General features: G+C 38.1%; 1 protein-coding gene across 2 annotated transcripts; it reads left to right on the forward strand.

The window, feature by feature from the left end:
* The first annotated feature begins 1,685 nt into the window (after nucleotides 1-1,685).
* LOC116274418 (septin-7-like) lies at nucleotides 1,686-21,007 on the forward strand. 2 transcript variants are annotated; one of them, XM_031664891.1, is made up of 4 exons: nucleotides 1,686-1,898; nucleotides 4,887-4,979; nucleotides 12,574-12,713; nucleotides 19,963-21,007. In XM_031664891.1, exons 1-4 carry the CDS (start codon nucleotides 1,848-1,850, stop codon nucleotides 20,024-20,026), a joined length of 348 nt encoding a protein of 115 aa, XP_031520751.1. In that variant the 5' UTR covers nucleotides 1,686-1,847; the 3' UTR covers nucleotides 20,027-21,007. The 2 variants fall into 2 exon arrangements, with proteins under 2 accessions (XP_031520751.1, XP_031520750.1); XM_031664890.1 differs by having other exon boundaries at nucleotides 1,691-1,898; nucleotides 20,247-21,007.
* Nucleotides 21,008-22,625: the final 1,618 nt, after the last annotated feature.

A 22,625-nucleotide genomic window follows, 5' to 3' on the forward strand; every position in this document is an offset into this window, starting at 1 on the left:
TCTGTATGCAGGCAGGCAGTTACTATACAGCACATTAGGTGTTGTGACCACATAGAAATATGCCTAATCTTAGGTTAGAGAAGGATTCCCAGTGGAAATTGGATCGTAAGCCAATGTCCTGAAGGATAAATAGGAATTAGCCAGGCCAAGGAGAAGGAGGATGATAATGGAGGGTGTTCCAGCCAAGGTAGTGGCCTGTGGCCAGATGTCAAAGTGTGGTGCTTTCAAGGAATTGTAAGAAGTTCAAAAAGGCTGGCACATTGGAAGTAGGAGGCAAAAGAAAAGCAAGGAATGCTAAGAGATAAGGTCAGCTGGAGAATCTATGTCTTCACAAGCCTCGTAGTCCATACTAATTAAGGCATCTGGTCTTTAATAAGATTTTTGGTCAGGGCATAACTCAATAAGATTTAGATTTAGAAAGACCACTCTGACTTCAGTATGGATGGTTTGTATTATAGTTATTCATTCCAAAGGTCTTGGTGGCCTAGACTAAAGTAATGGAAATGGAGATATACATACATACTTACATACATACATCTATACACATACTATATATATGGGAAGAGGATTAGAGGAGGGGAGGAATCCTAGGTTTCACACTTTATTTAATTTTAAAAATTAAATAATGTATTTAAATTTAAGTAAATTAAATAATTTAAATTTTTAAAAATATTTAAATTTGTTTAATAAAATAAAGTAATTGGGTAGACTGTGGTGCCGTTCACTGAGATAGGAAGCATAGAAGAGGGAAAATGGGGTTCAGATAAGCTTTTGATTTTAAGGAGCCCATAGAACACCTGGGTAGCATATCCACTGGGTAAACACAAATCTGGAACTTAACAGTGAGATATGGGCTGTGTATGAAGATTTGAGAGTCAATTGACCAATTGAAGATAATTAAAATCTATTGTAGTCATAATCATTGTACTGAATGTAGGGTAAGAAGAGAAGGCCTGATAGGGGATTCTAAAGACTGTACCTCTTAAGGGACTAGCTTACTAAGAGGATCCTGGAAATTATCCTAAGGAAAAAGAGCTTATGAGAGAATAAGTAATGGTAAGCACCATGGTGGAAGTATTTAGAGGCAAATGAAACAGCAGCCAGATTGTAATGAATAAAAGGGATGTTGAAGGAGATTATCTTGTGAGCATCTTGTCAGAGGAAGATAGTTGGTAGCAAGAACTGAATGTGGAGTTGAAAGAGGACTACCATTTTTCATTAAAAATAAATCTTCCAGCCTGGGCAACCTGGCGAGACCTCGTATCTACAAAAAAAAAGTATGAAAATTAGGCAGGCATGGTGGTGCGCACCTGTAGTCCCAGCTACTCAGGAGGCTGAGGTGGGAGGTTCTCCTGAGCCTGGGAGGTGGGTTGCAGTGAGCTGAGATTACAACACTGTACTCCAGCTGGGGCAACAAAGAGAGACCCTGTCTTTAAAACAATAAATAAGTAAATAAATAAATAAAATTTTAAAACCTTGTAAATTTTGAGTAATAAATATAGAGATAATTCTAGGAAATTCTATCAGGAGCCTTTCTGGTTTTTCCAATTCCTCTTTAGGGCAAAAAACCTGTGACCAGTGTTCAAGGGCAGGAGTCAAAGCCTTAGCCACTCCAATGCTTCTTGAAGTCCTGTTCTACCTAACTTTTGCTGGCCTAATACATCTTCACAGTGTTTCTGATAAGTAAATAAAGTAGGATGTGTTAACTTAGCATTGGGGATGTGAAGACTCTTGTTCTCTCAAACTGATCAATTCAGTCGTATTAAATACTATGTATTTCAGACTTAAACCATTGGATATTGAGTTTATGAAGCACTTGCATGAAAAAGTGAGTATCATTCCATTTAATGCCAAAGCAGACACTCACACCAGAGGAATGCCAACAGTTTACAAAACAGGTGAGCAGGATGTGTTAACTCAGGTTTCTTATGCCATTCTCACAATTTGCAGTTTTTACTATTTTTAGTATAATGTGTTGCAATCCATTCCTCTTACTGCTTTACTGTATTGTCATTTATACTGTATTAAAAATAACTTTCGAATCTTCTGCCTTAGTTTTCACCTCAAAGCTCTTACTCATTATCATAGTATCCTTATCCTTTGTTGGTTTTTAAATATGGCTGTTTTAAGTGTTCTTTAATAACACCCCCACATGGGCAATTTCTCCCCATACTCTTTAGAATTATTTCCTTAGAATGAATTCCCAGGAAGAGGATTATTCTTTTAAAGGCTGTGATTGTTTTTATGGGTCTTTATCTCCCCACTCCCCATTTTGTCATGGTGCTTTCCCAATAAAACAAATTCATTTTATAAGGCATACATCTGTTTCACTGTGACTTTGCCAGCAGGGTTTGTTATTTTATTTTGAAAACTTTTTTGGAATGAAGTGGTACCTAATCATTCTTCATCTTTTCCTTTTATTTTTCAGAAAGGCTGAACATTTTAAAAACAAAGTTTTTTTGCCCCTTTTTGTAATCCTTTTTGTTCAAATCCTTTGTCTTTTTGACCAGTAGTACTTGGTATTGCCTGTATTTATTGATATGGGTTCTTCTTATTACGGGTATTTAGTTCTCTCTTGTTTTCACAATATTTTTTCTATTTTCTCTTTTGCTGCTTATGTCCTAATTTTTTTTTCGTGCACTTCATGGGACTTTATAGTTTAAGTTGTAACTTAAATATTTATAGTTATATTAATATAAATATATTAGATATGTATAGTTTAAGTTATAACTAACATTATAACTATAGTGTAAGTTATATATTTATAGTTTAAGTTCAAACCCATGATCCTAAGATTAAGAGTCTCATGCTGTATGACTGAGCTAGCTGGAAGACCACTAAACTGTTTTTCTAGACTCATGTCTTGTTGTCTCAATAATAGTGAGTTACACAGTCACACGTGTTTCTAATTTAATTGTGTTTGGTTCATTATATATTACATTTTATGAAAAGTAGGGTCAATTGTGGAACCTTTCTGTATTCCAGTAGTCTTTATTTTTTGGCCAGTAGTATATTGTTTAAACCACAACAACTTTGTATAATATTTAAAAATAGATTGTAATTAACTCTATTGTCCATATAGTCCTGTTGTAACAAAATATTTTGTTTTTCACTTTTTTCAATATGCATTTCATTTCAGAGTACCTTGAAACCTTTCATTAAAAGCCTGTTAAAATTTGCTTTGAAGTTGTGCTAAATTCATATAAATTTTCAGAATGTTTTAGTACATTGTTTTTACTGTATCTAGTATTTTCTGTTTTATACTTACCCATTCCCATTTTTATTTTTTAATGTGCTATTTCTAAGTGTCAAATACTATCATATAATATTTTGATTTGGATTTTTACTTCTAACTTAAAGGGAAAAAAGATGAATATGAAGTGACCTCTTCTTTCAAATTGGTGACATTCTGGTGGTTGTACTCAGGTCATTTTAATATACAACCTCTGACTAAAACCACTGCTTTTAGAGCTGGCTACTATTACTCATTTTTCTCTTCATTATGTATTTGTCGCCTTGTTTATTCTTTTTTTAAAAAATATATATGTAGGTACATACCCTAATTGTAAAAATGTATGATCCTATTTTTTTTCAGTGACAACTTTATTTCTGTTTACTTCTATCTAGTATAATAACCATGTAACACAATTTGTTCAGGGTCCTTTTATAGCTGCTGGGAAGCTTTGCCATGAAAATTGCTCCAAAATATAAGTATAGGCAAGGAAGCTAGTTTTAGGTATATTAGCCATTGGTTTGTTATGGGCTCAAAGAAGGATAGGTAATTGAAAAGTATTTGGATGTCTATATTCTGTTTAGAATTTGGAGTGATTCATATACACCATGGAATACTATGCAGCCATAAAAAAGGATGAGTTTGCGTCCTTTGTAGGGACATGGATGCAGCTGGAAACCATCATTCTTAGCAAACTATCACAAGAACAGAGAAAACCAAACACCGTAGATGTTCTCACCATAGGTGGGAACTGAACAATGAGATCAATGGACTCAGAAGGGGAATATCACACACTGGGGCTTCATCATGGGGAGGGGGAGGGGAGGGATTGTATTGGGAGTTATACCTGATGTAAAATGATGAGTTGATGGGTAGCAGACTAACACATGGCAAGGCACAAGTATACATATGTAATAAACCTGCATGTTATGCACATAAAATTCTACAACTTAAAGTATAATAATAAATAAATTAAAAAAAAAAAAAGAATTTGGAGTGATTTTGGACATGACAATTTTATGAACTAGGTCATTTCTGATGTTATTAATAAGTTGTCTTCTTTAGTTTTCTGCATTCTCCTTATTAATTCTAGGGTGTGTTTTCTCCCTGTGTCCTTCCCTAATCTTATGCCTGTTGCTCCTCAGTTTGTGTGTATGCACATGTACATGCAAGGATTTTTCTGATGAATGTGCAGGGAGCAGTGCTGTACTTAGTTTTACTTTACTTTTGCCAGATTCTACTAAAAATTTTACATGAGTGTAGCCCTGTTTATTCAACTAAATAAGATACTTGGGGATTTATATCTAAAGGAAGAATCTCAGTCATTGTAAAGAAATGACCTACTGTCATTATTGTGGAAGTCAATCCCTTTCTGGAGTTTTACATCTGTTTTGGAACTCTTTTGGTATGATAGCTATATGACTTTAACACTTCTGAAGTAATTGGATTTGGTGTTTATATATCCACTTCACGTTTAAAAAAAAAAAGAACAGCAGAGTAATTTGATCTTAGATTAAAACTTTGCATTATTAAAAAACAGTAAAGGATCTGGAAACAAGGAGCCATATAGGAATCTAAGAAGCATGCAATAAACATGAGACTAATGTATTAATTATGTATGGTGCTCTTTTGCTGACTGCTTCTTCCATTTTAGATAATAAAAGAAATCCAAGAACATAAAATTAAAATATATGAATTTCCAGAAACAGATGATGAAGAAGAAAATAAACGTGTTAAAAAGATAAAGGTGAGGGCGGAGCAAGATGGCCTAATAGGAACAGCTCCAGTCTCCAACTCCCAGTACACAGAAGACCGGTGATTTCTGCATTTTCAACTGAGGTACTGGGTTCATCTCACTGGGGAGTGCCGGACGCATCGGCGCTGGTCAGCTGCTGCAGCCCGGCCTCAGCTTAGGCTGAAGCAGGGCGCAGGCATTGCTCACCTTGGGAAGCTGAAGGGGAAGGGAATCCTTCTAGCCAGGGAACTGAGACACACAAATACCTGGAAAATCAGGTAACTCCCACCCCAATATTATGCCTTTTAAGCAAAACAGGCATACCAGGAGATCATATCCTACACTCGGCCGGGAGGGTCCCACTAATGGAGCCTCCCCTCATTGGGCAGCACACAGTCTGTGATTCACCGGGCAAGGCAGCAGCCAGGCTGGGGAGGGCTCACCACAAGCGAGGCTTAAGTAAACAAAGCTGCTGGGAAGCTCAACTGGGGTGGAGCTCACAGCAGCTCATGGAACCTGCCTGTCTCTGCAGACTCCACCTCTGGGGACAGGGCACAGCTACACAACAACAACAACAACAACAAAAAAAAAAAAAGGCAGCAGAAACTCTGCTAAGACGCAAAACGACTCTGTCTCACAGCTTTGAAGAGAGCAGTGGATCTCCCAACACAGAGGTTGAGATCTGAGAAGGGACAGACTGCCTGCTCAAGCGGGTCCCCTGACCCCTGAGTAGCCTAACTGGGGAGACATCCCCACTAGGGGCAGTCTGATGATCTCACACCCTGGCCAGGGTGAGTACACCCCCTGAGAGGAAGCTTCCAAAGCAAGAATCAGACAGGTACACCTGCTGTTCAGGAATATACCATCTTCTGCAGCCTCTGCTGCTGATACCCAGGCAAACAGGGGTCTGACTGGACCTCCAGCAATCTCCAACAGACTAAAGCTGAGGGTCCTGGACTGTTAGAAGGAAAACTATCAAACAGGGAAGGACACCTACACCAAAACCCCATCAGTACATCACCATCATCAAAGACCAGAGGCAGATAAAACCACAAAGATGGGGAAAAAGCAGGCAGAAAAAAGCTGGAAATTCAAAAAATAAGAGCACATCTCCCCGCAAAGGAGCCGCGAGCCCATCGCCAGCAACGGATCAAAGCTGGACGGAGAATGACTTTGACGATGAGAGAAGCAGTTTCAGTCCATCAAATTTCTCAGAGCTAAAGGAGGAATTACGTACCCAGCACAAAGAAACTAAAATCTTGAAAAGAAGGGAAGAATTGACGCTAAGTAATTAATGCAGAGAAGATCATAAAAACGAATGAAAGATAAAACTATGACACGAGAAATAATGCGACTAATGCACAAGCTTCAGTGTAACCGACCATCAAATCGGAGGAAAGAGTATCAGCCATTGAGGATCAAATGAATGAAATGAAGCGAAGAGAAACCCTAAAAGAAAAAAGAAGAAAAAATGAACAAAGCCTGCAAGAAGTATGGATTATGTAAAAAGACCAAAATCTACGTCTGATTGGGGTGTCGGAGTGAGGGGGGAAAATGGAACCAAGTTGGAAAACACTCTTCAGGATATCATCCAGAGAACTTCCTTAACCTAGTAGGGCAGGCCAACATTCAAATCCAGGAAATACAGAGAGAACGCCACAAAGATATTCTCGAGAAGAGCAACTCCAAGACACATAATTGCCAGATTCACCAAAGCTGTTCTTAGGCTGAAAATCTTAAGGGCAGCCAGAGAGAAAGGTCGGGTTACCCACAAAGCGGGAAGCCCATCAGACTCACAGCAGATCTCTTTGGCAGAAACTCTGGCCAGAAGAGAGGGGGCCAATATTCAACATTCTAAAGAAAAGAATTTTCAACCCAGAATTTCATATCCAGCCAAACTAAGTTTCATAAGTGAAGGAGAAATAAAAATCCTTTACAGATAAGCAAATGCTTAGAGATTTTACCACTAGGTCTGCCTTACAAGAGACCTGAAGGAAGCACTAACATGGAAAAGCGAACAAATCGGTACCAGCCATTGCAAAACATGCCAAAATGTAAACATCTCATCGAGGCTAGGAAGAAACTGCATCACTTAATTTAGCAAAATAACCAGTTAATATCATAATGGCAGGATCAAGTTCACACATAACAATCTTAACTTTAAATGTAAATGGACTAAATGCTCCAATTAAAAGACACAGACTGGCAAACTGATAAAGAGTCAAGATCTATCAGTCTGTTGTATTCTCAGAGACCCATCTCACACGCAGAGACATACATAGGCTCAAAAATAAAGGATGGAGGAAGATTTACCAAGCAAATGGAGAACAAAAAAGCAGGGTTGCAATCCCTAGGCCCTGATAAACAGACTTTAAACCATCAAAGATCAAAAAGAGACAAAGAAGGCCATTACATAATGGTAAAGGGATCAATCCAACAGGAAGAGCTAATCCATTTTAAATATATATGCACCCAATACAGGAGCAATCTAGATTCATAAAGCAAGTCCTTAGAGACTTACAAAGAGACTTCCTAGACTCCATACAATAATAATGGGAGACTTCAACACTCCACTGTCAACATTAGACAGATCAACAAGACAGAAAGTTAACAACAAGGATATCCAGAACTGAACTCATCTCAAGTAAAGCAGACCCATTAGACATCTATAGAACTCTCCACCCCAAATCAACAGAATATACATTCTTTAGCACCCATCGTACTTACTCCAAAATTGACCATATAATTGGAAGTAAAGCACTCCTCAGCAAATGTACAAGAACAGAAATTATAACAAACTGTCTCAGACCACAGTGCAATCAAACTAGAACTCACAGGACTAAGAAACTCAATCAAAAACCGCTCCACTACATGGAAACTGAACAACCTGCTCCTGAATGACCTACTGGGTACATAACGAAAATGAAGGCAGAAATAGCATTGTTCTTTGAAACCAATGAGAACAAAGATACAACATACCAGAATCTCTTGGGACACATTTAAAGCAGTGTGAGGGAAATTTATAAAGAATTGCTAAATGCCCACAAGAGAAAGCGGAAGATCAAAAATTGACACTCTAACATCGTAATTAAAAGAACTAGAGAAGCAAGAGCAAAAGACATTCTAAAAGCTAGCAGAAGGCAAGAAATAACTAAGATCAGATAAGAACTGAAGGAGATAGAGACACAAAAAACTCCTCCAAAAATCAACAATGAATCCGGTGGAGTTGGTTTTTGAAAAGATCAACAAAATTGACAGACCACTAGCAAGACTAATAAAGAAGAAAAGAGAGAAGAATCAAATTGATGCAATTAAAATGATAAAGGGATATCACCACTGACCCCACAGAAATACAAACTACCATCAGAGAATACTATAAACACCTCTTACGCAAAATAAACTGGAAAACCTAGAAGAAAATGGATAATTTCGGATACTTACACTTCCAAGACTAAACCAGGAAGAAGTTGAACTCTGAATAGACCAATAGTAGGCTCTGAAATTGAGGCAATAATTACCAGCCTACCAACCAAAAAAAGTCCAGGACCAGATGGATTCACAGCTGAATTCTACCAGAGGTATAAGGGAGGAGTTGGTACTATCTTTCTGAAACTATTCCAAATCAATAGAAAAAGAGGGAATCCTCCCTAAATTCATTTTGGCATGAGGGCCAACATCATCCTGATACCAAAGCCTGGCAGAGACACAACAAAAAGAGAATTTTAGACCAATATCCTGATGAACATCGATGCAAAAATCCTCAACAAAATACTGGCAAAACCGGATTCAACAACACATCAAAAGCTTATCCACCATGATCATGGGCTTCATCCCTGGGATGCAAGGCTGGTCTAACATTCGCGAAATCAATAAACATAATCCAGCATATAAACAGAACCAAAGACAAGAACCACATGATTATCTCAATAGATGCAGAAAAGCATTGACAAAATTCAACAGCCCTTCATGCTAAAAACGCCTAACAATTCGGTATTGATGGAACGCACTTCAAAATAATAAGAGCTTATTTATGACAAACCCACAGCCAATATCATACTGAATGGGCAAAACTGGAAAATTCCCTTTGAAAACTTGGTACAAGATACAGGATGCCCTCTCTCAATAATTCTATTCAACATAGTGTTGGAAGTTCTGGCTAGGCAATTAGGCAAGAGAAAGAAATCAGGGTATTCAGTTAGGAAAAAGAAGAAGTCAAATTGTCCCTGTTTGTAGATGACATGATTGTATATTTAGAAAACCCCATTGTCTCCCCAGCCCAAAATCTCCTTAAGCTGGATAAGCAACTTCAGCAAAGTCTCAGGATACAAAACTAATGTGCAAAAAAATCACAAGCATTCTTATACACCAATAACAGACAAACACAGAGCCAAATCAAGGAATGAACTTCCATTCACAATTGCTTCAAAGAGAATAAAATACCTAGGAATCCAACTTACAAGGATGTAAAGGACCCTTCAAGGAGAACTTCACAAACCACTGCTCAGTGAAATAAAAAGAGGACACAAACAAATGGAAGAACATACCATGCTCATGGATAGGAAGAATCAATATCGTGAAAAATGGCCATACTGCCTCAAGGTAATTTATAGATTCAATGCCATCCCATCAAGCTACCAATGAGTTTCTTCACAGAATTGAAAAATCGTTTAAAGTTCATATGGAACCAAAAAAGAGCCCGCATCTCCAAGACACAATCCTAAGTCAAAAGAACAAAGCTGAGGCATCACGCTACCTTGACTTCAACTATACTACAAGGCCAGTAACTGAAAAACAGCATGGTACTGGTACTCCAAAACAGAGATATAGACCAATGGAACAGAACAGAGTCCTCAGAAATAATACCACACATCTACAGCCATCTGATCTTTTGACAAACCTGAGAAAATAAAGAAATGGGGAAAGGATTCCCTATTTAATAAATGGTGCTGGGAAATTACAGCCACATAAGTAGAAAGCTGAAACTGGATCCTTTTCCTTACCTCCTTATACGAAAATTAATTCAAGATGGATTAGAGACTTAAATGTTAGACTCCATACTCATAAAAATCCTAGAGGAAAACCTAGGTAGAACCATTCAGGACATAGGGCATGGGCAAAGACTTCATGTCTAAAAACACCAAAAGCAACGGCAGCAATAGCTAAAATTGACAAATGGGATCTAATTAAACTAAAAGAGCTTCTGCACAGCAAAAAGAAACTACCATCAGAGTGAACAGCAACCTACATGAATGGGGAGAAAATTTCTGCAATCTACTTCCATCTGACAAAGGGCTAATATCCAGAACCTACAAAGAACTCAAACAATTCCCATACAAGAAAAAACAAACAACCCCATCAAAAAGTGGGCAAAGGATATGAACAGACATTTCTCAAAAAGAAGACATCTATACAGCCAACAGACATATGAAGAAATGCCTTACTAACACTGGCCATCAGAGAAATGCAAATCAAACCACAATGAGATACCATCTCACACCAGTTAGAATACACCAATAAAAAGTCAGGAAACAACAGGTGCTGGAGAGGATGGAGAAAAGGAACACTTTTACACTGTTGGTGGGATTGTAAACTAGTTCAACCATTATGGAAAACAGTATGGCGATTCCTCAAGGATCTAGAATCCATAAAAATTATATGACCCAGCCATCCCATTACTGGGGATATACCCAAAGATTATAAATTATGCGTAAAGACACATGCAATAATGTATGTTTATTGCAGCACTATTCACAATAGCAAAGACTTGGAATCAACCCAAGTGTCCATCAGTGACAGATTGATTACAAAATGTGGCACATATACACCATGGAATACTATGCAGCCATAAAAGGATGAGTTTATGTCCTTTGTAGGGACATGGATGCAGCTGGAAACCATCATTCTTAGCAAACCATCACAAGAACAGAAAACCAAACAATCGCATGCTCCCTCACTCATAGGTGGGAACTGAACAATGAGATCACTTGGACTCAGGAAGGGAACATCACACACCGGGGCCTATCATGGGGAGGCGGGAGGGGGGAAGGGGGAGGGATTGCATTGGGAGTTATACCTGATGCAAATGACGAGTTGATGGGTGCAGCAGACCACCATGGCACAAGTATACATATGTAACAAACCTGCACGTTATGCACATGTACCCTACAACTTAAAGTATAATAATAATAAATAAATAAATAAATAAATAAATAAATGATAAAGGTAGGTTCATCCCTGTACATACACTAACGTAATCTGAGGCCCTAAAAACATGCTACCACGTCCACAGGAAAGATAAAAAGTATCAGTGTTTTAAGTAGTTGACTTACAAAATGCCTAGGGAGATTTAATGTTGAATTCAACTTTATAGTTAACTTTGAAGAATAGCTAGTATATATAATAAAGAATTGTATAAACTACCAAGATGAATAACACAATCCTTATTTCAAATTGTTTTTAATTAACTGGTTTTCATATTATGTAATTTTTTCCCTCTTAAAAAACAAGTGATGAGAAAGGAGAGAATTCATTCTGTTATGATTTAATTGCCAGACAAAAATGTATTTCTTTTGTCTTTATAAAAGCCAACCAAAATTACAGTTAGATAGGAGGAATAAGTTCTAGCATTCTGTAGCATTGTAGGGTGGCTGTAGTTAACAGTAATTTGGTCTATATTCAAATAGCTAGAAGAGAGGATTGTGAATGTTCTCAATACACAAAAATAAGTGTGAGTTGACAAATGTGCTAATTACCCTAATTTGTTCATTACATATTTGTTTACAGGTATCAGAATAGCATGCTGTACCCCAGAAATATGTGCAATTATGTTTCAATTAAAAATAATAAAAACCAACCAAAAGTCACATCAACATAATTTTCTATATTTTAATTTATCATGGTTTTCTAAGTACTTTGGCCCTAAAAATGGTATATGGAATAATGGCATTGTGTAGACAAATACCTTGGAATAATGAAATGCTTATACCTCACCAGTGAAGAATTTCTGAATTGTATAAAATACCTGGTTAGATATTTCCAGGAGCCACAGAATTGTGAAAGGCTATGCATGGATGAATACAAATCCAGTCACCTGGATTTGAAGTTCCAAAGTTAGAGCTTAGCAAATATACTATTCCCTGCTTTAGGTACTGTTACAGTTGGTTCATGATCAAGTAGGCAGGCTAGTCACTAGCCTCCTTTTTTTTCCTCAAATGCTAATATATTTTTTACCTTTTTTCCCTGCGAAGTATGGGACAACTTTCTGTAGTGATTTTTAGTAAATAATTTGACCAGTATGTGCTTGAATATTCCTAACTTTAAAGAGAAAATTTAATTTTATTTATTGTTTACATTGGTGGTGTTGGCAATTTACTAAATAGTTGTTAAATGGCCTATAAAAACTAAAAACTATCAAAAGTATTTTTTTTTTTTTTTTGGCTAATCTGTTGAGTAATGTAACTTTTATTCTTGAATCTGTGAGGACTACAGAGATGTATTTGAACAAGAATACTTTGCTGTGGTGGGTAGTAATATTATCATTGAAGTTAATGACAAAAGCGTCAGAGGAAGGCAGTATCCTTGGGATATATATTGTGCTGTCATTTAGCTCCAGCGGCACCATGAGCAACTGAAAAATAATTTGGAAGCACAGCACAAAGAATTAGAGGAAAAATGTCATCACTTTGAGGATGAGAAAGCAAACTGGGAAGCTCAACAATGTATTTTAGAGCAACAGAAATCTTCGAGGTAACTAATAGCAGATTACTAAGAAATGTGTTTATTAACGTTTTAAAGAATTGTTTTCCTACTTATTTAAAAAACATTAGAATAACATTTAAAAAGTCATCCCCCATTATCATGCATTCCAAACACAATGGTTTTCATGGATAAATATTTTTATATGGATGGATACAGTCTATATCCATTAGCAATACTTTTTCAGTACATTTTCCATGACTTAATTTCATAATTATGATTTAGCAACTTCATAACATTCTCCCCAGTTAACTCACCATAATTGGATTTCTTACCTTCTCCCTCAAATTGTTTGACAAAAGGGTTGTTTTCAATTTTTGGCACACAAAGGGAACTTTGCTTCAAAATCTATTACATATTTAGGGTACGTTTTAATTGTGTTGAATTATGTTTTTACGATAAAATTCTTAAGACAAAATATTAGATATTTAATTTCCAATACAGCTAATCAATTACTTTCTCTTAATGTGTATAAAAATCAATAATATTCATGCCTTGGTTTTCTTTTCCTTCATAGTTTCATTTAAAACTGAAAAGTGGAGGCGAAGCAAGATGACCCATTAGGAACAGCTCCAGTCTCCAACTCCCAGGATGCAGCCACACAGAAGACCGTGATTTTCTGCATTTTCAACTGAGGTACTGGGTTCATCTCACTGGGGAGCGCCGGATCATCGGCGCTGGTCAGCTGCTGCAGCCCCGGACTCCAGCGAGAGCTGAAGCAGGGCGCAGGCATCAGCCACCTGGGAAGCGCAAGCATGAAGGGAATCCCTTTCCCAGCCAGGGGAACTGGAGACACAACACCTGGAAAATCGGCAACTCCCACCCCACATTGGCGCTTTAAGCAAACAGGCACACCAGGAGATCATATCCCACACCTGGCCGGGAGGGTCCCACGCCCACGGAGCCTCCTCATTGCTAGCACAGCAGTCTGTGATCTACCGGCAAGGCAGCGAGGTTGGGGAGGGGCGCCCGCCATTGCTGAGGCTGGCAGGTGGCCCAGCTGCTGGGAAGCCTGAACTGGTGGAGCCTACAGCAGCTCAAGGAAACCGCCTGTCTCTGCAGACTCCACCTCTGGGGACAGCACAGCCACACAACAACAACAACAAAAAAACAGCAGAAAGCTTCCAGCAGACGCGAAACCACTCTGGTCTGGACAGCCTTTGAAGGAGAGCAGTGGATCTCCCAACACGGGAGGTTGAGATCTGAGAAGGGACAGACTGCCTGCTCAAGTGGGTCCCTTGACCCTGGAGTAGCTTCTAATCCGAGACATCCCCCCACTAGGGGCAGTCTGACACTCACACCTCTACAGGGTGGAGTACACCCCGAGAGGAAGCCCCAAAGCAAGAATCAGACAGGTACAGCCCTGCTGTTCAGAAATATATCTCCATCTTCTGCAGCCTCTGCTGCTGATACCCAGGCAACAGGGTCTGGAGTGGACCCTTCAAGCAATCTCCAACAGACCTACAGCTGAGGGTCCTGACTGTTAGAAGGAAAAACTATCAAACAGGAAGGACACTCTACACCAAAACCCTCATCAAGTACATCACCATCATCAAAGACCAGAGGCAGATAAAACCACAAAGATGGGGAAAAAGCAGGGCAGAAAGCCGGAAATTCAAAAATAAGAGCACATCCCCGCAAAGGAGCTTCAGCTCATCGCCAGCAACGGATCAAAGCTGGATGGAGAATGACTCTTGACGATGAGAGAAGAAGGCTTCAGTCCATCAAATTTCAGAGCTAAAGGAGGAACTTACACGAAGAAAGAAACTAAAATCTGGAAAAAAAGTGGAAGAATTCATCGCCAGGAGTAATTAATGCAGAGAAGGTCCTAAAACGAAATGAAAGAGATGAAAACCATGACACGAGAAATACGTGACCAATGCAATGCTTCAGTAACCACTTTCGATCAACTGGAAGAAAGAGTATCAGCCGATTGAGGATCAAATGAATGAAAATGAAACGGTGAAGAGAAAACCGCTAAAAAGAAAAAAAAAGAAAAAGAAATGAACAAGCCTGCAAGAAGTATGGGATTATGTAAAAGACCAAATCTACGTCTGATTGGGGTGCCTTGGAAAGTGAGGGGGAAAATGGAACCAAATTGGAAAATACTCTCTTCAGACATCATCCAGAGAACTTCCCTAACCTAGTAGGGCAGGCCAACATTCAAATCCAGGGAAATACAGAGAACGCTACAAAGATATTCCTCGAGAAGAGCAACTCCAAGACACCATAATTGCCAGATTCACCAAAGTTGAAATGAAGGAAAAATCTAAGGGCAGCCAGAGAGAAAGGTCGGGTTACCCACAAAGGGAAGCCCATCAGACTCAGCAGATCTCTCGGCAGAAACTCCAAGCCAGAAGAGGGGGGCTAATATTCCACATTCTAAAGAAAAGAATTTCAACCCAGAATTTCATATCCAGCCAAACTAAGTGCTCTATAAGGAAGGAGAAATAAAAATCCTTTTACAGATAAGCAAATGCTTAGGAGATTTTGTCACCACTAGGCCTGCCTTTTACAAGAGACCCTGAAGGAAGCACTAACACGGAAAGAACAACCGTACCAGCCATTGCAAAACATGCCAAAATGTAAAGACCATCGAGGCTAGGGAAGAAACTGCATCATAACTAATGAGCGAAATAACCAGTTAATATCATAATGGCAGGATCAAGTTCACACATAACAATATTAACTCTTAAATGTAAAATGGACTAAATACTCCAATTAAAAGACACAGACTGGCAACTGGATAAAGAGTCAAGACTCCACTAGTCTGCTGTATTCAGGAGACCCATCTCTACACGCAGAGACATACATAGGCTCAAAATAAAGGGATGGAGGAAGATTTCTACTAAGCAAATGGAGAACAAAAAAGCAGGGTTGCAATCCTAGTCTCGATAAAACAGACTTTTAAACCATCAAAGATCAAAAGAGACAAAGAAGGCCATTACATAATGGTAAAGGATCAATTCAACAGGAAGAGCTTAACTATCCTAAATTACATATGCACCCAATACAGGAGCACCCAGATTCATAAAGCAAGTCCTTAGGAGACTTACAAAGAGATTCTTAGACTCCATACAATAATAATGGGAGACTTCAACACTCCACCACCGTCAACACAGGACAGATCAACGAGACAGAAAGTTAAAAGGATATCCAGGAATTGAACTCTCATCTCTGCAGCAAGCAGACTAATAGACATCTATAGAACTCTCCACCCCAAATCAACAGAATATACATTCTTCTTCTCAGCACCACATCGCACTTACTCCAAAATTGACCATATAATTGGAAGTAAAGCACTTCAGCAAAATGCAAGAACAGAAATTATACCAAATCTGGTTCTCAGGACCACAGTGCAATCAAACTAGAACTCAGGACTAAGAAACCCAATCAAAACCGGCTCAACTACATGGAAACTGAACAACCTGCTCCTTGAATGACTCACTGGCACATAACGAAAATGAAGGGTAGAAATAAAGTTGTTCTTGAAACCAATGGAGAACAAAGATACAACATACCAGAATCTCTGGGACACATTTAAAGCAGTGTGTAGAGGGAAATTTTATAGCACTAAATGCCCACAAGAGAAAGCAGGAAAGATCAAAAAATTGACACCTAACATCAAGAATTAAAAAGAACTAGGAGAAGCAAGAGCAAACATTATCTCCAAAGCTAGCAGAAGGCAAGAAATAACTAAGATCAGAGCAGAACTGAAGGAGATAGAGACAAAAAACCCTCCAAAAATCAATGAATCCAGGAGTTGGTTTTTGAAAAGATCAACAAAATTGACAGACCACTAAGCAAGACTAATAAAGAAGAAAAAGAGAGAAGAATCAACCGACGAATTAAAATGATAAAGGGGATATCACCACTGACCCCACAGAAATACAAACTACCATCAGAGAATACTATAAACACTCTCACGAAATAAACTGGAAAACCTAGAAGAAATGGATACTCTGGACACTTACACTCTTCCAAGACTAAACCAGGAAGAAGCTGAATCCCCTGAATAGACCAATAGTAGGCTCTGAAATTGGAGGCAATAATTAATAGCCTACCAACCAAAAAAAAGTCCAGGACCAGATGGATTCACAGCTGAATTCCTACCAGAGGTATAAGGAGGAGCTGGTACCATTCCTTCTGAAACTATTCCAATCAATAGAAAAGAGGGGAATCCTCCCAACTCATTTTATGAGGCCAACATCATCCTGATACCAAAGCCTGGCAGAGACAATAACAAAAAAAGAGAATTTTAGACCAATATCCCTGATGAACATCGATGCAAAAATCCTCAACAAAATACTGGCAAAACCGGATTCAACAACACATCAAAAAGCTTATCCACCATGATCAAGGGCTTCATCCCTGGATGCAAGGCTGGTTCAACATTCGCAAAATCACAAACATAATCCAGCATACAAACAGAACCAAAGACAAGAACCACAGATTATCTCAATAGATGCAGAAAAGGCTTGACAAAATTCAACAGCCCTTCATGCTAAAAACTTCAATAAATTCGCTGGTATTGATGGAACGACTCAAAAATAATAAGAGCTATTTATGACAAAACCCACAGCCAATATCATACTGAATGGGCAAAACTGGAAAAATTCCCTTTGAAAACTGGCACAAGACAGATGCCCTCTCACCACTCCTATTCAACATAGTGTTGGAAGTTCTGGCTAGGCAATTAGGCAAGAGAAAGAAATCAGTATTCAGTTAGGAAAGAAGAAGTCAAATTGTCCCTGTTTGCAGATGACATGATTGTATATTTAGAAAACCCATTGTCTCAGCCCAAAATCTCCTTAAGCTGATAAGCAACTCTCAGCAAAGTCTCAGGATACAAAATTAATGCAAAATCACAAGCATTCTTATACACCAATAACAGACAAACACAGAGCCAAACGGCGAATGAACTTCCATTCACAATTGCTTCAAAGAGAATAAAATACCTAGGAATCCAACTTACAAGGATGTGCTGACCTCTTCAAGGAGAACTACAAACCACTGCTCAGTGAAATAAAAGAGACACAAAACAAATGGAAGAACATACCATGCCTGGTGGATAGAAGAATCAATATCAGAAATGGCCATACTGCCCAAGGTAATTTTATAGATTCACCATCCCATCATACCAATGAGTTTCTTCACAGAATTGGAAAAACTGCTTTAAAGTTCATATGGAACCAAAAAAGAGCCCACATCTCCAAGACAATCCTAAGTCAAAAGAACAAAGCTGGAGGCACGCTACCCTGACTTCAAACTATACTCACAAGGCTACAGTAAACAGCACGGTACTGGTACCAAAACAGAGATATAGACCAATGGAACAGAACAGAGTCCTCAGAAATAATACCACACATCTACAGCCATCTGATCTTTTGACAAACTCCTGAGAAAACAAGAAATGGGGAAAGGATTCCTATTTAATAAATGGTGCTGGGAAATTGGCTAGCCATAAGTAGAAAGCTGAAACTGGATCCTTTCCCTTACTCCTTATACGAAAATTAATTCAAGATGGATTAGAGACTTTAAATGTTAGGACCTAATACCATAAAATCCTAGAGGAAAACCTAGGTAGAACCATTAACATTCAGGACATAGGCATGGGCAAAGACTTCATGTCTAAAAACACCAAAAGCAACGGCAGCAATAGCTAAAATTGACAAATGGGATCTAATTAGAACTAAAGAGCTTGCACAGCAAAAGAAACTAACATCAGAGTGAACAGGCAACCTACAGAATGGGGAGAAAAATTTTGCAATCTACTCATCTGACAAAGGGCTAATATCCAGAACCTAAGCAAAGAACTCCAAAACAAATTTACAAGAAAAACAAACAACCCCATCAAAAAGTGGGCAAAGGATATGAACAATATTTCAAAGAAGACATATTCATACAGCCACTGGTGACATATGAAGAAATGCCTAATATCACTGGCCATCAGAGAAATGCAACTAAAACCACAATGAGATACCATCTCACACCAGTTAGAATGGCTTATCATTAAAAAGTCAGGAAACAACAGGTGCTGGAGAGGATGTGGAGAAAAGGAACACTTTTACACTGTTGGTGGATTGTAAACTAGTTCAACCGTTATGGAAAACAGTATATGATTCAAGGATCTAGAACTAGATGTACCATATGACCCAGCCATCCCATTACTGGGGATATACCCAAAGGATTATAAATCAAGTGCTGCTATAAATACATGTCATCTATGTTTATTCCAAGCACTATTCACAATAGCAAAGACTTTGAATCAACCCAAGTGTCCATCATGACAGATTGGATTAAGAAAATGTGGGCACATATACACCATGGAATACTATGCAGCCATAAAAAAGGATGAGTTTGCGTCCTTGTAGGGACATGGATGCAGCTGAAACCATCATTCTTACAAAACTATCACAAGAACAGAAAACCAAACACCGCATGTTCTCACCTCATAGGTGGGAAACTGAACAATGAGATCACTGGGACTCAGGAAGGGGAACATCACACACCGGGGCCTATCATGGGGGAGGGGAGGGGAGGGATTGCATTGGGAGTGCCATATAACTGATGTAAATGACGAGTTGATGGGCAGCAGACCAACATGGCACAAGTATACATATGTAACAAACCTGCACGTTGGTGTAGCCATAAAATCCCTACAACTTAAAGTATAATAATAATAAATAAATTTTAAAAAAAATAAAAATAAAGGTTGAAAAAAAAAACTGAAAAATGGCATTCCTATCAGGATTCTATAATTTATCCTCACTACTAAACATTTTCAGATTTGACATTTGTTCTACTACACTAGCCTACTGTTAACATTTTCCCCAAAGAAGAGGAAAATAGATTTGTAGAAGCAGTTGCACTTCAGAATGCAAATGACAGCGGGGGAAAAGAACACACTGTTTGATGCCAGTTGATATTTTTCAGTTTGTGCGGTTTTATTTGGGAAGAATTGTTCTTGTATATTAAAATGGGGTTTTGCCATATTTTTTACTGCTTATCCTGGAATTTTGTCAAATACTTGATTGTCTAAGAAAATACTATTATAGATTAACATTGTCTTTGTTGTTTACTTCTAAATCTTGTAATTTTTTTAGATGAAAAAGTAGTATCTGAAAATCCCAATGTTGTTGTAATTGGGTTAGCTATTGTTATCATGTTGTCTATCATGTTTATAAAATGGTTACTCATCTTGATTATTTTCCTTTCATCATTTACAACCTTGGAAAAGAACAAGAAGAAAGGGAAGATCTTTTAAACTCTCTATTGACCACCAGTTATGTATTAGTTGCTAATATGCCAGCTTGGACATCAGTGTTTGTTGGATCCGTTTGACCAGTTTGCACCAGTTTTATCCATAATGATGGATTTAACAGCATGACAAAAATTATTTTTGTTGTTGTTCTTCTTGATGGAGATTAAGATGCTTTGAATTGTCTAGGGTGTTGTGTACTTACAAACTAACAGCTCTAAGTACCTTTCCTACATTTTCTTTTTCTTTTTTTTATTAAACAGGTATCTTCAGTTTAATGCAAGAGAACATTTTACTGTTGTACAATCATGTTCTGGTGATTTGATAGTTTATATGAGATTCCAAAATAAAAAGACTCTGGAAGATTTTCATTGAGGATAAGCTGCCATAATATGATGCAAACTGTGCTTCTCTATGATGATTATAATACAGAGGTTCCATTCAATGCAGCATATACCATAATGTAATTTAGTCTGACACAGTTGACCCTATTTTTTGACACTTCCGTTGTTTAAAAATACACATGGGAAAAAACCCTATATGCTTACAGTGCACCTGGAGCTTTTTTATAACAACCTCTTTTTGTTTGTTTATTTTGGATTCTTTAAATATATATTATTCTCATTTAGTGCCCTGTTTAGCCAGAATCTCATTACTGCTTCATTTTTGTAATAACATTTAATTTAGATATTTTCCATATATTGACCCTGCTAAAATAGAATATAACATCTTTCATGTGGTAGGAACCAACAGGGAAACTTTCCTTTAACTCCCTTTTTACACTTTATGATAAGTAGCAGGGGGAAAATGCATTTATAGATCATTTCTAAGCAAAATTGTGAAGCTAATAACCGACCTGTTTCTACCTATATGCAGTCTCTTTATTTTACTAGAAATGGGAATCATGGCCTCTTGAAGAGAAAAAAAGTCACCATTCTGCGTTTAGCTGTATTCATATATTGCATTTCTGTATTTTTTGTTTGTATTGTAAAAAACTCACATAAAAAACCATGTTGTGATGTAATAGAGTGTGGGGTCTTAAATATTCTACACTTGATGTACAGGAGTAGAGTATGTTTGGGAAGAAACTTTTCAACTTGAATTTGCCTCCTTTACGATAACATCTCTTATGTGCTTGTCTCACTTAGAATGCATTTGTGCTGATTTTCTAATTTAAGAGATACCATATCTCTCTATTCATTTCTCTTTCTCATTTGTATGCTTATTTTTCTGAGAACAATTTTTTTTTCCCAGATAGTGTCTTGCTTCATTGCCCAGGCTGGGGTGCAGTGGCACAAACATGACTCACTGCCGCCTCAACCCTCTGGGCTCTAGCAGTCGTCCTGCCGCAGTCCCCTGAGTAGCTGGGACTGCAGGGGTGCACCACCACGCCTGGCTGATTTTTGTATTTTTTGTAGAGATGGGGTTTCATTATGTTACCCAGGCTGATCTCGAACTCCTAAGCTCAAGTGATCCACCCACCTCAGCCTCTCAAAGTTCTGGGATTACAGGCATGAGCCATCATGCCCGGCCTCTGAAAACAGTTTCTAACTCATTCAGATTAGGTATACTCTCAAGTCCTTGGAAACTGAAATTTTTTTTAACTGGAAAAAGGGTGGTGTAATTTTTTTCTCAAGGTCAAATGATGGAGATTTTAACATAATGCATAATTTAAGTATAATTAATGTAGCCCAGTTTATTATCTTGAAACGTTTTACCCTATTTACTTTTTTTAACTAATGAACTAAGCAGAGGGAATAATTATAAGTCAATAGCAGAGATTATTGTTTGGGTGTTTTTATTTTTTTTTTTTCAGTGTTTGTGTTGAGAGATTAAGTTAACACCTCTAGCCAAAAATGTTTGGTTTTAGGGAGGCTAAGAACAACCTACTGAATTTGGAGAATGCAAAGGTAAAAATTTTTATTTATATAGACTACCTGCCTAACTGGTTAAGTACTACTTCTTCTGGGAAATATTATTTCAATATTCTATGTATTATAATAATAAATTTGTAAGACACATCCATTATTCTACCATCCTATTGAAAACTTTCAGAAGTCTTTATCCATGGCATGCCCGGGGTTTCACCTGAACCTGATGTAGGATCTGTATAACTTTACTAGGTCTTTTGATTGTTGACTCCAGGCTTAAGTATATTAGAAAGCTCTTTTTGCTATCTGGCCTGTGGATTTCTGAGAGGATCATTCACAATACGTGTAAAATTCAGGTAGGCCTAAGGACAGGCCACCCTGTAGAAAGCAAAATGGCAGTATCTGTTCTCCACTGTCAGAGGCATTATGTAATTGAAATATCCTGTCAGCCACTGTCTTTCTGCTAATTAAGTGGGGCTGAACAAGTAAGCACTAATACCGGTGAACCACTTGGGCACCTTGTGGGTAGAGTTTTGCTGCCACCTAGTGAAATGGGATAGCATTGCTTCCTTATCAGGTTCACAAGCAAGTTGTGAAGTTGCTAATAAGTGGCCGGGCGCGGTGGCTCACGCCTGTAATCCCAGCACTTTGGGAGGCCGAGGCGGGCGGATCACAGGGTCAGGAGATCGAGACCACAGTGAAACCCCGTCTCTACTAAAAATACAAAAAATTAGCCGGGCGCGGTGGTGGGCGCCTGTAGTCCCAGCTACT

This window comes from Papio anubis, chromosome 4, assembly GCF_008728515.1.
Source record: "Papio anubis isolate 15944 chromosome 4, Panubis1.0, whole genome shotgun sequence".
NCBI classification, from domain to species: domain Eukaryota; kingdom Metazoa; phylum Chordata; class Mammalia; order Primates; family Cercopithecidae; genus Papio; species Papio anubis.